Below are 15,279 nucleotides of genomic sequence, written 5' to 3'. Positions count from 1 at the left end.
CCCATTTTCAGTTCAGTGGTTGACTGCTAGCATCTGCCTCTGTATTTGTTATGCTCTGGCAGAGCCTCTCAGGAGACAGCTATATCAGGCTCCTGTGTTTTACAGGTGATAGTAGATGGGAAGTGTAGACAGACTGATACATGAGGTTTCTGGTACAATGTTGAGAGATGCTAAATTAAACTGAGTAAAGAGTTTGAGATCTACTGATCTCACATTTTTGTAATTCTCTGATTATGACTATTTTCTTTCCTTTTTATAAAGGTCATCTGAGTTCCTCTTCAATTTATCCAGTGTGCCTTGCACCTTATTTAGTGGTTACAACTTGCTCTGACAATAAAGTGCGCTTCTGGAAATGTTGTATGGAAACGAACTCACCGTGCAGTTCAAGTGGTGAGAATGAGACCTATCACTGGAGGAGATGGCCCTTGATGAATGATGAAGAAAAAGATAACAGCAGTACTGTGAGCATCGTGGGAAGACCTGTTGCTGTTAGCTGCTCATACACAGGCCGGCTTGCAGTGGCTTACAAACAGCCCATCCACCACAATGGTTTTATTTCTAAAGAGTTCTCTATGCATGTCTGTATATTTGAATGTGAATCTACAGGAGGGTCAGAATGGGTTTTAGAACAGACGATCCATCTTGATGATTTAGTTAAGGTGGGGAGTGTACTTGATTCAAGGGTTAGTGTTGACAGTAATCTGTTTGTATATAGCAAATCAGATGCATTTTTAAGTAAGGATAGATACCTTATTCCAAATATCAAGCATTTAGTACATTTGGACTGGGTGTCAAAAGAAGATGGCTCTCACATTCTCACAGTAGGGGTTGGTGCTAATATCTTTATGTATGGGAGACTTTCAGGAATCGTAAATGATCAAACCAACAGTAAGGATGGAGTAGCTGTCATTACGTTACCACTAGGTGGTAGTATCAAGCAAGGAGTTAAGTCAAGATGGGTTCTTCTGAGATCTATAGACTTGGTATCCTCTGTGGATGGCACGCCCTCACTGCCTGTTTCTCTCTCCTGGGTAAGAGATGGAATATTGGTGGTGGGAATGGACTGTGAAATGCATGTATATGCCCAATGGAAGCATTCTGTCAAATTTGGAGACGTTGAAGCTGATAGTCCTGTTGAACAAACAATAATACAAGATCATTCTGCCTTCAAATCCTCTATGTTGACAAGAAAGAGTATCGCTGAAGGAGCAGCTATCCCTGATGATGTGTTCTGTTCACCAACTGTGGTTCAAGACGGTGGCTTATTTGAGGCTGCACATGCACTCTCTCCCACTCTCCCACAGTATCATCCAACTCAGCTACTTGAATTGATGGACTTAGGGAAAGTTAGAAGAGCTAAGGCTATTCTCTCCCATTTAGTAAAGTGCATTGCAGGTGAGGTTGCAATAGTTAGGGATCCTGACGCTGGAGAAGGAACCAAGCGACATCTCTCTCGGACCATTAGTGTGAGCGGCAGTACAGCAAAGGACACCGTTACCATTGGGAAGGATGGTACTCGAGACTATACCGAGATAGACTCTATCCCTCCACTACCACTACACGCACTGCTTGCTGCAGACCAGGACACATCCTACAGAATTTCAGAAGATAGTGCAAAAAAACCACAGAGCTATGAGGACCATATCGAAAGCCAACCAGAGGATCAATATTCAGAGCTGTTCCAAGTCCAGGAGATAACAACAGATGATATTGATTTAGAGCCAGAAAAGAGAGAGAACAAATCAAAAGTAATAAACCTGTCCCAGTATGGACCAGCTTATTTTGGCCAGGAGCATGCTAGAGTACTTTCAAGTCATCTCATGCACTCAAGTCTACCAGGCCTAACCCGCTTGGAGCAGATGTTCCTTGTAGCGCTCGCTGATACTGTGGCAACCACCAGTACTGAGCTTGATGAAAACAGGGATAAGAACTACTCAGGTAAGAGTTTCAATATAAATGTTAAGTTTATAGTTAATAAAAATATTGTGTCATCTGTGTAATGGCTAATATTTTGAATTATTTTTTCTTTCAACCCTTGAAGAGAAAAAAAGGCCTATGGATAATTATTATAGACCATGCTTGTTTATAAAAGAAAGGACAGTTGAGGCAGGCATGTGTGACATACAGATCTGTGATGTCTATACTCAAAACGTTTGTCTTAGTGTTTCACACATTGATTCCTAATGGTGTTGTTTTTGAGTGATTAAAATGACCCTTTTTTGTTTTGTTTCCCTGTATCATGAACCTTACAGGGACCTCATGGATCAACTTGCTTACTTGACCATTTGAGGCATAGATAATTTTTGAAAAAGATTTATTTTATTTGATAAATGTTTTTCTTGCATGTGTGTGTGTCGCATATGCATACCTCGTGCTATATCAGATCCCCTGAAACTGGAGTTAGTCTTTTGTGTGTGCCTAGAAACTGCACCGAAGTTCTCTGCAGGATCATTTACTGTTCTTAACTGCTGAGCCACCTCTCCAGCCCCATAAATAACTTTTTGCCATCATATAAATTGTCCAAAATTTAGACATGTAATGTAATATGTATTGTGCCATTTGGAACTGGATCTCATTCTGTCTTGTCCAGCTAGTTGAAGGTAATAGAGTCATTTTAAGCAATGACATTAGCAAAAGAAACGAAATTATTGATTATTGATTTATGCAATAAATACTACAGAGGAGTGAAGAATCACTATGTGCCAGGTGCTTTATCCCATTTAATTATCATAATTCTCCAGTGGGTAGGTGGCTGTTACTATGCATATGTGTATATATAATCTCTCTCTATGTATGTATACTATATATAGGTTTATAAATGAAGGTAATAATCCTTAGAAAACATAAGGGACTCAAATACAATCATATAGGCATTACATGGCATAAGTTCATATGTGGATAATTGTTGCTTTCAGAACTGTATTTTAAAAATTCCTTAAAACTTTTAAATTGAGCGAGGGTATAAAAATGTTCCCATAGCCCATTAGCAACATTTTTCAAAGGTTTAAATTCTTACAATATAGCCCTACAATTTTACTTCTGTAGATTAAAATAACCAGAGACCTTGGAAGGTTTGTCTGTGACCCACTGTCTAGTTATGTTGAGAAGGAACAGACCATACCTGTTTCAAGGTTGTGGGCAGTAGTAGAGTAAAACCCCTAGAACAGCTATAAGCCTTTCTTGTACAACTGATGTTGTAACAGTTGGTAGTGTTAGTCATATTTCTCTGGGGAATAAAGAAAGGGCTTGGGGGCTGAAGAGATGGTTCAATTGTTAAGAGCACTTGCTACTCTTGCAGAGGACCAAATTTGGTTCCCAGCACCCACATTGGAGTCTATTAACTCCAGCGCAGACCTCCATGTGCACTTTATGTCACGTGCACATACCCATACAGACACCCACACCCACATATACAGGAGGGGGGGTCAGAAAACAAAGATAAATCTTTTAAAAAGGAAATACTTGGGGGTTGGGGATTTAGTTCAGTGGTAGAGCGCTAGAAGGCCCTGGGATCGGTCCCTGGCTCCGAAAAAAAAAAAAAAAAAAAAAAAAAAAAGAAAAAAGAAAAAGGAAATACTTGTTATAATTCATGAAAAAGTTAAATCTTTCTGATACAAAGCTTTATCATTGGACAATACTTTATAAATGTGAAGTAGATAAGGCAGGGTGGATAGTTCCATTTCATAGGTGGGAAATCGATTTGTATATTTCAGCCAAAGAGAGTTCTTCAGTTTGTTCTGGTAAGACAGCTTACCTCTTCTGTCATAGCAGTGTCCAGTTTCTTTGCACATGTTCTCATAGATCCGTTCTATTATATCCAGAATCTAGCCATTTCTCATCTCCTGTGCAGTTACTACCTGGGTTCAAGCCACAGTTGATTCCTGTCTAATTGTTGAAGTCTCCCGACAGCTTCATTCATATCAACTATGTCTTTCCCATAGAAACCAGTGCATTCAGTCTCACCAGTGTGTGTCTGTTCATCCTTCTTGTTTCATTTCCTTTTTTTAAAGATAGTATCTTATTGTGTAGGCATGGCTGGCCCAAACTTTACTGTTTAGACCAGGCTGGCCTCAACTAACAGAATTTCTGCTTGTGTGCCTCTCCTCTGTTCAGTAGATGATGTGGCTTCTCTGAGACTTTAGAAACCTTGTCGTGGTTTATAAAGTTCTACATGGTCTGTGCTCATTTCTGCTGTGTTTGGGCTCCTGTTAGCCCATGGACACGGAGCATGCTCCGTTCTCAGGGCCTTTATACTTACTTCTCCGGTACATAGGATGTTCTTTTCTTTAGTTCTATGCATGACTCATGTCCTAACCTCAGATTTCTCAGATTTCATCCTGTTGTAAAGTTCTGCCCAGGTCAGTTGTATGAAACAGAACACTATTAATTTGCTGCCCCATCTCATGTCCCGTCCTATTTTTTGTCTTCCCTTAGCATTCATTCCATATATTACGTATTAGTTACTTTGCTTACTTCCAGTTCTGCAGTGCCTAGGCTGTCTCCCACAGAGTAGGCACAGATCTACCCAGTGAGCACACGGGGAAAGCCTAGAGGAAGCAGACGTGGAGCTAAAGCCTTGGCAATAGGGTGTTTGTTTTCTTCTGTAAACTACTTTGTTCTTTCTCAGACAGGGATCTGTCTGTCAGCTGCTGCCTTAGGATCTGTCAGTGCTTTCGCACTGCACTAAGCTTTATTAACTCACCAGGCGTTCATGTCTTTGTTTAGGTTTTTACTAGATTTGTGGAATCAAGGTAAAGATTCAGGTTGCCCTTTTCAACCTAACACAAGCCCAGAGAATAAAAGTTCAAACCTTTGGTAGTATTTTTGTCAAGCTAATAGCCTAGAAAACGTTAGCTTTGTAATTATTGTAACAGATTATTCAGATTATTAGCCTTTAGTATATGATTCCTGTCAGTAAAATCTCAGTTCATGCAGAGTTTCAAACTTCTTTAATGACCAAGGCAACTAGAGAAGGACAAGTTTATTGGGGCTTAGTTTCAGAGGGTGAGCCCATGACCATCATGGTGGGGAGCATGGTAGAAGACAGACAAACAGACAGGCCTGGGGTATCTTGTCCACAGGCAGAGAAAGAGAACAAAGCTGGGAGTAGTGTGAACTTTTGAAACCTCAAAATCTAACTCCAGCGACACATCTCCTACCTGCAATGATCCTCCTGCCTGAGTTTCTAGGTGTTGGACTTACAGGCATGTTCCACTAGGCTCTGCTTTATTCATTTTTACCTAAGCATCTGTTCAGTAATGGTAATCTCGAATCCTTCCCAAGCAGTTCCACCAACAGGGGACCAAGCATTCAAATATATGAAGTTTAGGAAGCCATTCTCATTCAGTGTGCCACACAAACTTATACACATTCCACTAGATTTCAAGGTTTCTTTCATTTATTTTGAATAAGTATAGGTACTGATGTTATTTGTACTAATAGGTAACTTTATTTTCCCTAATAATTTTCTACTAAGGAGTTTTAATATTTGTGTCTTAATAAGAAATATTTTGTAAAGACAAAAAATTATTTACCAAGTAACATGTTAAAATATCTTTTTGTGCAAATTATTACAGAATTTAATGTTCAGCTCATACCTTTTGAATCTTATTTGTGGCTCTCCAATCCTGTTGAATCTATTCTTCCTTAACATATTTTTTTTTTACAATTACAGGAAGAGACACCTTAGATGAGTGTGGTTTGAGATACTTGTTAGCAATGCGCTTGCACACATGCCTGTTAACATCACTGCCTCCTTTATACCGAGTCCAGCTCCTTCACCAAGGTATTCTATGTACTGTTTGAACCTTTGTACTGCTCTGATTGAACGGTGTGGTGCTGGGTGTCGCTTTTTGTGTCCCACCTGTCAGTAGCCTATGGTCTTCATGCCGCATGCCATTTTCCTGTGTGTGCTTCAGCTCTGTCTGACAGCTTAGCTTCTGAGACTAGGTGGTAAAGTTGTAGTCGAAAATGTAGTAACTCAGAGTATCTACAGCACAGCTCTGAATTTTTCTGCTGCCTTCTCTTTAAGAACCATCTGTTTTATTCTTTGTGTTGTCACCTTGGTTCCCTCCCTCCTCATCTCTTCTTACCACTCCCCACTTCCTTTTCACAGGATCTCTCTGTGTGGCCTAGGCTGGAACTCTTGGTGATTCTCCTGCCTGAGTTTCTAGGTGTTGGACTTAAAGGCATGTTCCACCAGCTCCACTTCATTCATTTTTACCAAGCATCTGTTCTTAGTTGCTGTCAAGGAGAGTTGATGCATTAGTGTATTGAAAAGCTCTCTCATAATGACCTGGTACATTTGCTTAGGTCTAGCACATTGCCACACCCCTGATTTGAGACAGTTAGATCAACTCTTACTTATAGAAACTATAGAGTTTTAGAGTGACTGCCCTGGAAACAGGATGCCTTATTTGTAAACATTTAGCCTCTTAGTCTGGTGCTCATTTCTTTAGACTGATGCCTTTTGGAACCCCAAACCCCATATGTTGTTGAGAATGTGGTTGTTAGAATCCCGGGTGTGCTAGACTCCTTTACCTCCTAAAATATTCTTTGAAAACAAAAGCTAGTTATTTATTTATTTGTTCATATTTAATATTTTGGTGGGTTTTTATTTCAATTTATTTTGTGCGTGGATGTTTTGCCTACATGGCTATCTGTAGACTGCTGGTAAGAACGGCCAGTGTTCTTAGCCATAGGATTTATCTTTCTTTAGTGTTGAAGTAAAGTCTTACTAAAGACCATGTGGTCTAGACTGACCCAGAGCTTGTGGTGATTCTTGTTTCACCTGCCAAGTGCGAGCATTACAGTTCTGCCACTATGGTTGACTGGAAACACGATCTGCTGGGCATCAAAACTATACTTTGTCTACTCAGCCCTAGTTTTCAAGGCATTTAAATTTTTTTTGGCTTTTAAAATTTGAATGATCATTGCAAGGAATTATTATAATGTTACATATAAATACTTTAATTATTTTGCTTTTATATTCTTTTTCTTTAAAGTTTATGTATTATTCTGATAATTTCCACAAGCTATTTTATTAATTAAACATTTTTGAATAGGTGTATATTTCTTGTTAGTTTCCTAGCAGTTGAGTTACGGAGTTAGAGTGTGAAGATACTTAACTCTTCTTTAGTATTAGAAAGGTGTTCTTCAGAATGAATACTCCTTTACGTTGTCCAAAGTAGTGTTAGATGGTGTTAGAACTCAGCCACCATCTGACGCAGTTCATCCTTCTCTCCTGTCCCCATCCCTCCCTCCTTACCTTGCCACCTCCCTTCCTTCTTTTTTCTTCCTCGCCTCTGGTAAGTCTTTTGGTCCGTCTCTCCTTCCCTTCTAAGATGAGAGATGAGCCTCACGGTGATTGTGTATTCTTTACATTAAATGCAACAGGAAGTACATTGCTTACTTTAAGTGACTTTGGCTCTTTGGTTAGAGCAAAGGGTGGAGCAGGTTTTAAAATTCAGTGCCAAAGATGCTGTGCCCAGGCATATGGCAGTGTGAATAATTTGGTTTGTAGGCCAAAGCTTTTGACGTGACCAGTGTGTTCTGTTTGTACGTTTGGTATATGAGCATGTGAGTAGCTTGGTTCTCAGTTATGTTTAATTTCATTGACTCAGTTTCATCCTTTGTCTTTTGTTTACTCGTTTTAAGTTCTCATGTAGGCCAGGATGGGCTCGAACTGAAGATGACCTTGAACTTCTGATCTTTCTAACTCCACCTCCTGAGTGCTGGAATTACATTCATGCGACATTATACTATATTATTTCCTAATAACTTTACATTTGTATTTTAAAAGAGCAGTTATATATGGAAGAAGAGTGATTGATTGTGGTGTTATGTATTCTGTCACTGGTCTTGAATCAGAAGCAGATAGAATAAAATCCAGAATGATGGCAGAGTTCCTCCATCCATCCATCCATCCATCTATCCATCCATCCTTCTCCCCCACCCCCTGCTTGAATGTGCTTTTTAGAATGGAGAAATGTGTAATTAAGCAAAATACTGTTTTGTTGTTACTGATGTAATTCCTAAGGTTATTATTTCATGTTTTCAATTTAGGAGTGTCTACCTGCCACTTTGCCTGGGCTTTTCATTCCGAAGCTGAGGAAGAACTGATCAATATGATTCCAGCAATTCAGAGAGGGGACCCTCAGTGGTCTGAATTAAGAGCTATGGGAATAGGCTGGTGGGTGAGGAATGTTAACACACTTCGAAGATGCATTGAAAAGGTAACTTTCTTCATTGGGGTTTTGTGCGCGTACACACACACACACACACACACACACACACACACACACACACACACATTATAGAGGGGCAACAGGTAATAGTTCAGTCTGGCTCAGTCTGACTGTGAATTCCTGATTCTCCTACTTCTGCTTGCAAACATTAATGATATTTTTAAATTTCCAGAAAATCTGCTATAGACAGTTTGTACATTTTTGAGAATTTTTTTCTAGAATAATTTTGAAAAATGACATTTATTTATTGTGTGTGTTTGCATGTGTGCGTGTATGTGTAGGTGCACATGGAGTTTCAGATTTGACCTTTATAAGTGCAGTATGCTGTCAGTTTTTGTCCTGTACATTTGTTTGTTTGTTTGTTTTAGACAGGGTCCCTCTGTACAGCTCTGGCTCTTCTGGAACTCAGTATGTAGCCCAGTCTGGCTTTGTACTCAGAGGTTTGCCCTAAGTTTCAGACCACCCTGTCCTCCATAGTGAGTTCAAGGCCAGCATGGGGTACATATTAGAACTCCAAAACAGGAACCATCAAATGTAGATGCCAGGCTCGGCAGCATGCTTCTTTATCTGTGAAGCTGCACATTAAACAATTAAGTGTGCTGAATTTTCAAACCATGATCACATCTCTTCAATCCTCTTGTCATTATTTTGTTCTACATTTGTTTACTTTCCTAGGTTTTCCTTTCCTCCCATTACAGTGGGAACTTAAGCTACCCATTTAAAGCTCTTGGCTCAACTATGTCTATAAAATGAGGACAGTACTAGATCTTTAGAGTGGGTAGTAGTCATTAAGACTAATGAAAGGTGCCCAGTCTGGTGCCAGGTATACAATAAACAGTCAGCAAATACTAGCCGACGTGCTGTTTTTATTAGGATTACTGGAATGTAAATGCTTTTTTTCATAGAAGGATGCTATCTTAAGCTACGGGGGCCACACACTCTCATCTCCACAGTGTGTGAGCTAAGACGGTAACACGCGGCCTTACTGTTACTTGTTGGAGTAATTGATGGTAGTTCTTTTGTCAAATGGTTCCATGTTATTTTACTTCCTCTCAGGTTGCCAAGGCTGCTTTTCAAAGGAACAACGATGCCTTAGATGCTGCTTTATTCTACCTTTCCATGAAGAAGAAAGCAGTAGTATGGGGTCTGTTCAGGTAACGTGCTCCGCACTTCACAGGAGTTCCTGCAGAGACTTGCTTCCCTCCCGTGTGAGTGCGTGAGGCACATCCCATGTTCCAGTAGAAGAGACGCCAGTGAGCAGCACCTGCAACTGAAGCTGTTGCTCTCCTAGGATTCCCGTGTGGCGTGTGCATGGGGGTTGGCCTGTGTGTTGTATTGCCTGCATGTGTGTTGTGTGCCACATGATGCTGTGCCTGCAGATACCAATGGGAACACTGCAGCCTGACGCTGGAGTTACTGAGAGTAGTGAGCCACCACGTGGGTGCTGGTAACCTAACCACTGCGCTGCCTCCCCTGTTCTGCCTGCCAGTCTTCCTTACGTTAAATGTTTAAATGGTTTTCCCCTTTTCATACACTCTGAAAAGAATTAAACTATTTTAAGTGTGGTGTAGCCACTGGTACTTGTGTTCTCATTCCCAGGTCACAACATGATGAAAAAATGACAACATTTTTCAGCCACAACTTTAATGAAGATAGGTGGAGGAAAGCTGCTTTGAAAAACGCCTTTTCTTTACTCGGAAAACAGCGCTTTGAACAGTCTGCTGCTTTTTTCTTGCTGGCTGGCTCATTGAAAGATGCAATCGAGGTATAAATAAGCCAACAAGCAGTTGTATATGAGGCCGTAGAGCAGATTGTACTGTCTGTTAGAGGTTTGCCAGAACAGAATAACCTCAGAGCTTACTGAATTTACGGGGAATTATGACTTTAAGTATAGCTTATTATGTATTAAGATAAAATGTAAAACTAATGGGAAAATGTCAGAAATGATCTATGAATGCCTTTTATTGTCCATCTTGTGATTCTGAGCCATTTAAATGTGTGTGCAATTCACAACCTCCTTATCTTAGGCAAAAAAGCTGGCGTTTAGTACTTGGAGCTAACATGGCAGTTTGTGCTGTTCTGCAACGTTCCTGCCTTAAGTATTGGCAGCGCGTGAGGAGGTGAAACCCCCCATCTTTTGTTGCATATTCCTAGCAGAGGATTAAAATGCATTAATATTTCTATTTCCTGGTGACTCTTTCTTTTAGTTATTACAGTTATGAACTACCTGGACTCAGACAGAAGTATAAGTAGAATTGAAATAATCCTAGTCCTTTGGAGCAGAGACAGAAAGATCAATGAAAGTTTGAAGCCAGCCTGGGCTACTGAGAGACCCAGTCTCAAAAAAAGAAAGTGTAGAAGTTAATATAACATAACATAACGTAACATAATATAACATAACATAGTGTAATGGTTACATAGTCCTTGGTCTGATTAGTTAGAAGTTAATGTAATATATAATAATATAATATAATATAATATAATATAATATAATATAATATAATATAATATAATATATAGAAATTACATAGTTTTGGGGTCTGATTAGTTTCAGTGTATGAGTTTTTTCTTTTAGCTTACAACTTTTTAAAATAATAAAATTTAAAAGCAGCAACAATTTAAAACACCCCAAAACATGATAGAAGAAATATAAAAATCTCTAACAAAATGAATTAATATAAATCGTAAAAAGTACATTTTACACTTCAGCATACTTGTAACATTTTTATAGTTACAAACGCTGTAATTTTGAAATTGAGATGTTAGCTTAGAAGACACCCAGAAGACGGTGGCTTAAAGATGCTCACATTACAAAAGGGACCTCAGAGTCTCACAGTCAGCAGCTACATCGAATTGTTCTCCCATATATGACAGGAAGCCGCTATTTTCTTTAAATAGAAGATTCTTCCCAAACAGTACAAGTTTATATAAAAATGTTTGGAAATTAAGAGGAATTTATGTATAATCCTAAACAGTTGAAGCCAGTCTGGGCTACTTAGAGACCCTGTCTCCAAAGAAAGTAGTGTTTAATTGAAAAATGAATGCTGTTTAAGTTGACTCAAGAACAAGGTGATATTGTCACACTTGGTTAAGTGCATATTTCATGAAAAATCCTTCCAGTCTAGAGGCTACCATGTGATGGTTTATTACTGCTTGCTTTAAAAATTCTCTACCAAACAACCATCTCGCTGCATCTCACTGTCTCAGCCTAAGGCTCCCCGTCTACATCATGGGAATATAAACTGACAATTCCAAGCTATCAGCGGAGTAATGTATCTCTAACTTAGTTTTCACTAAGATGAATATTTAATATTTAAATTTCAGGTATGTCTTGAAAAAATGGAAGATATTCAACTAGCCATGGTTATTGCCCGTTTATTTGAATCTGAATTTGAGACTTCATCTACTTACATATCCATCTTAAATCAGAAAATCTTGGGTTGTCAAAAAGATGGCACAGGATTCAATTGCAAAAGATTGCATCCTGACCCTTTTCTGCGTAGTCTTGCCTATTGGGTAATGAAAGATTATACCCGAGCCTTGGATACGTTACTGGAACAGACGCCAAAGGAAGATGACGAGCAGCAAGGTAGATATTTTTGTGGGTTTCTAAGTATGGTTTGAAGAGTAAGACAAGGGTTAGCGGGGAGAGGCTCGTGTGCCATCACCCCTAGCTGAAGATCTATCGACGGTTGGTGGCTTCTAGGGGAAGGAGAGTTACTTTTCTTTCAGGCTTTGACCCCTGGCAGGTCAGCTGTGCTGTAGTTAATGGTCCAACACCCATGAGTATATGGGCAGCACAATTAGACTCCATGGGCTATTTTAAAAAATAAAAACTAAAGAGAGTAGAGGGTGGGCTTTTCTGGGAGGAGTGGGGATGGCTAGTTAGTCTTTTGATTTTTTTTAATTTATTTTTTCCATTTTTTAAAAAAATCAAATATTTCTTATTTACATTTCAAATGTTATTCCCTTTCCTGGTTTCCTGTCCATCAGCCCCCTAACCCCTTCCCTTCCTCATCCACCGTCCCTTAAGCCCTCCCCCACCCCCTCTGCACTGACAATCCCCTACACTGGGGGTCCAGCCTGGCAGGACCAAGGGCTTCCCCTTCCACTGGTGCCCCTACAAGGCTATTCATTGCTACCTATGAATTTGGAGCCCAGGGTCAGTCCATGTCTAGTCTTTGGGTGTGGTTTAGTCCCTGGAAGCTCTGGTTGATTGGCATTGTTGTTCTTACGGGGTTGCAAGCCCCTTCAGCTCTTCCAGTCCTTTCTCTAATTCCTCCAATGGGGTTCCCGTTCTCAGTTCAATGGTTTGCTGTTAGCATTCACCTCTGTATTTGACATGCTCTGGTTATGTCTCTCAGGAGAGATCTATATTCGGTTCCTGTCAGCATGCACTTCTTAGCTTCATCCATTGATTTTCTTAAGTTATTTCGAACTTAAGGTTTTAAATGTCTGCGTTCAGTCATTAGCAGTTGATTTTATGGATGCTCAGATTGTCCCATCTTTAATCGTTGGAGGTCTTGACAAGTTTCTGAATTCTTTTGGTATTATATCTTGATAATATCTTTGCTTTCCGGTATGGCAGAACAGTTCAGGTATTTTTTGGCTTAGACCTCAAAATGACCATTCTTCCAGAGAATTGTGTTTCTGTTAGTGAAAGACCCTGCTCTGGAGATGTAGTCTAGTCCCCATTGCTGCAAGGCCACAAGAATGAACACAGCTTTCTTTTTAGTTCCTGTTTAAACGGGGCTCTTCTTAGGCATCTTCATAGATGTGTCTTGAGTGAAAGGCCTGGGTTTTCATCATATGGCAATTTACTGTTGTGTGTGCACAGAGCAGTTTCAGAATAAGAATATAAATGTGTTTCACAACAGTAGTGACTGAGAAAACCTCAACCTTTCTATATCATTGTTAATTGTAGAGTGTTCTAAAGATGTACAGCCAGATACTTTATTTTAATTTATAAAATAAATCATAATTTATCTCTGTGGCTCTACTGCCAAGTTGAGACATAATTCATTTGTTTAGTTTTGTAGAGGTTTTCTTTTCCTTTTCTTGTGAACTACATCTTAAAAATCCAATTTCCTTTAAAATTATATGGGTTGGTGACAATAGTTTTGAAAAATAAATATAAAGGTACTGGCTATGATGGTAAATGATCTAATTCCAGCATTGGTTAACAGAGGTGAATCTCTGAGTTCAAGGATAGTCTGATGTATAGAGCAGGTTCCAAGCCAGCTAATGAGCCTGTCTCAATGTGAGGGTGTGTGTGAGTGTGTGTGTGTGTGTGTGAGAGTGTGAGTGTGTGTGTGTGAGAGTGTGTGTACATTCACTCAGGTGTGCCTTTGCACGTGTTTCTGGAAGGTAACCTTCTGGAAGGTTTCTGGAGAAAAGAGTTCCGCCTCTTTTCTCATTCCTCCCACTTTTTTTTTTTTTTTTTTTTGGTTCTTTTTTTCGGAGCTGGGGACCAAACCCAGGGCCTTGCGCTTCCTAGGTAAGCGCTCTACCACTGAGCTAAATCCCCAGCCCCTCCTCCCACTTTTTAAAGGAACTGTGATAACTTGCACTTTAAATATAAGCTAACAATCACGCATCTCTCCCTGCCCCACTTTTAGACAGGCACTGCTGTGTGCTCCTCCCTTGTGCCTTTGATATCATGTCTCGACATCACTTAGCATTTGTTTCATTCACATATATTTAATGATTATATGGACAAATGGAGGATTAATATTTATTTATAATATTTATTTTCATTTATTTTGAGGAAAAACTAATTTATTTTAATTTTCAATGGATGTTCAAATTAATTCAGCAACTTGTGATTTTTATGTTTTTTTTTCTGCAGTCATCATCAAATCTTGTAACCCTGTGGTGTTCAGTTTTTACAACTACCTTCGAACACATCCTTTACTTATTCGAAGAAATCTTGCTTCCCCTGAAGGAACCTTGGCAACTTTAGGTCTCAAAACTGAGAAAAACATTGCCGATAAGATTAACCTCATAGAAAGAAAATTATTTTTTACTACCGCAAATGCTCATTTTAAAGTTGGATGCCCTGTTTTAGCCCTTGAAGTACTTTCTAAAATTCCTAAAGTAACCAAAATATCCTCCTTAAATGCAAAAAAAGATCAGCTTGACTTTGTTTCTGAAAGAATGGAGAATGGGCCCTCAGAATCAAAACCGGTGAGCAGTAGTGATGGTGGTTCTGGGGCCGACTGGTTGGCCGTAACTTCCTCCCAGTTTGACTGGAGTCAGCCAATTGTTACAGTTGATGAGGAGCCTCTTAGGCTCGACTGGGGTGAAGATCATGATGGTGCCTTAGAAGAGGATGATGGCGGTGGCTTAGTAATGAAGGCTGCAGATGCCAAGAAGGCTGGGCAGGACCAGAGGGCCTCAGACCCGAGTGCATTATTGACTCCTCAGGAAGAGGACTGTGCTGAAGGTGACACTGAGGTGGATGTGATTGCTGAACAACTGAAATTCCGAGCTTGTTTGAAGATCCTTATGACGGAGTTGAGAACGCTGGCCACAGGTTATGAAGTCGATGGAGGGAAGCTGAGGTTCCAGCTCTATAACTGGCTGGAAAAGGAGATTGCTGCCTTGCATGAGATATGCAACCATGAATCAGTTATTAAAGAATATTCCAGCAAAGCTTATTCTAAAGTAGAGAGTGAACTTCTGGATCATGAAGAAATGGTGGACAAGCCAGACATTGGTTCCTATGAGCGCCACCAAATAGAAAGACGAAGGTTGCAGGCTAAACGGGAGCATGCAGAAAGACGAAAGCTATGGTTGCAGAAAAACCAGGATCTCCTAAGAGTGTTTCTCAGTTACTGTAGCCTTCATGGAGCCCAGGGTGGTGGTCTGGCCTCAGTGAGAATGGAGCTCAAGTTTTTGCTGCAAGAGTCACAGCAGGTATGGCCGTCACTTGTTACTCTTCGCCAGCTCAGGAATTGCAGGAGCTCTTCCAGGTGGAGCTGTAAACTTTTTTTTAAACAAATGGATGTAAACATTTTCAGCTTCTGTAGTC

At 39.9% G+C, this 15,279-nt stretch overlaps 1 protein-coding gene across 5 annotated transcripts in view; it reads left to right on the top strand.

Moving 5' to 3' along the window:
• The window catches only part of Dmxl2 (Dmx-like 2), a 166,598-nt gene that overhangs the window by 114,393 nt on the left and 36,926 nt on the right, over window positions 1–15,279 (top strand). For all 5 annotated transcript variants that reach the window (XM_063265469.1, XM_008766360.4, XM_008766358.4 and 2 more), the window contains exons 18-24: window positions 262–1,938; window positions 5,675–5,785; window positions 8,065–8,234; window positions 9,303–9,400; window positions 9,846–10,011; window positions 11,571–11,835; window positions 14,095–15,164. In XM_063265469.1, coding sequence (XP_063121539.1) covers window positions 262–1,938; window positions 5,675–5,785; window positions 8,065–8,234; window positions 9,303–9,400; window positions 9,846–10,011; window positions 11,571–11,835; window positions 14,095–15,164 — 3,557 coding nt within the window. The remainder of the gene's footprint in view (window positions 1–261; window positions 1,939–5,674; window positions 5,786–8,064; window positions 8,235–9,302; window positions 9,401–9,845; window positions 10,012–11,570; window positions 11,836–14,094; window positions 15,165–15,279) is intronic.

This window comes from Rattus norvegicus, chromosome 8 (assembly GCF_036323735.1).
Source record: "Rattus norvegicus strain BN/NHsdMcwi chromosome 8, GRCr8, whole genome shotgun sequence".
Lineage (NCBI taxonomy): Eukaryota > Metazoa > Chordata > Mammalia > Rodentia > Muridae > Rattus > Rattus norvegicus.
Note: the sequence above shows the minus strand (reverse complement) of the source record. Positions and strands in the feature narration are given on the sequence as shown.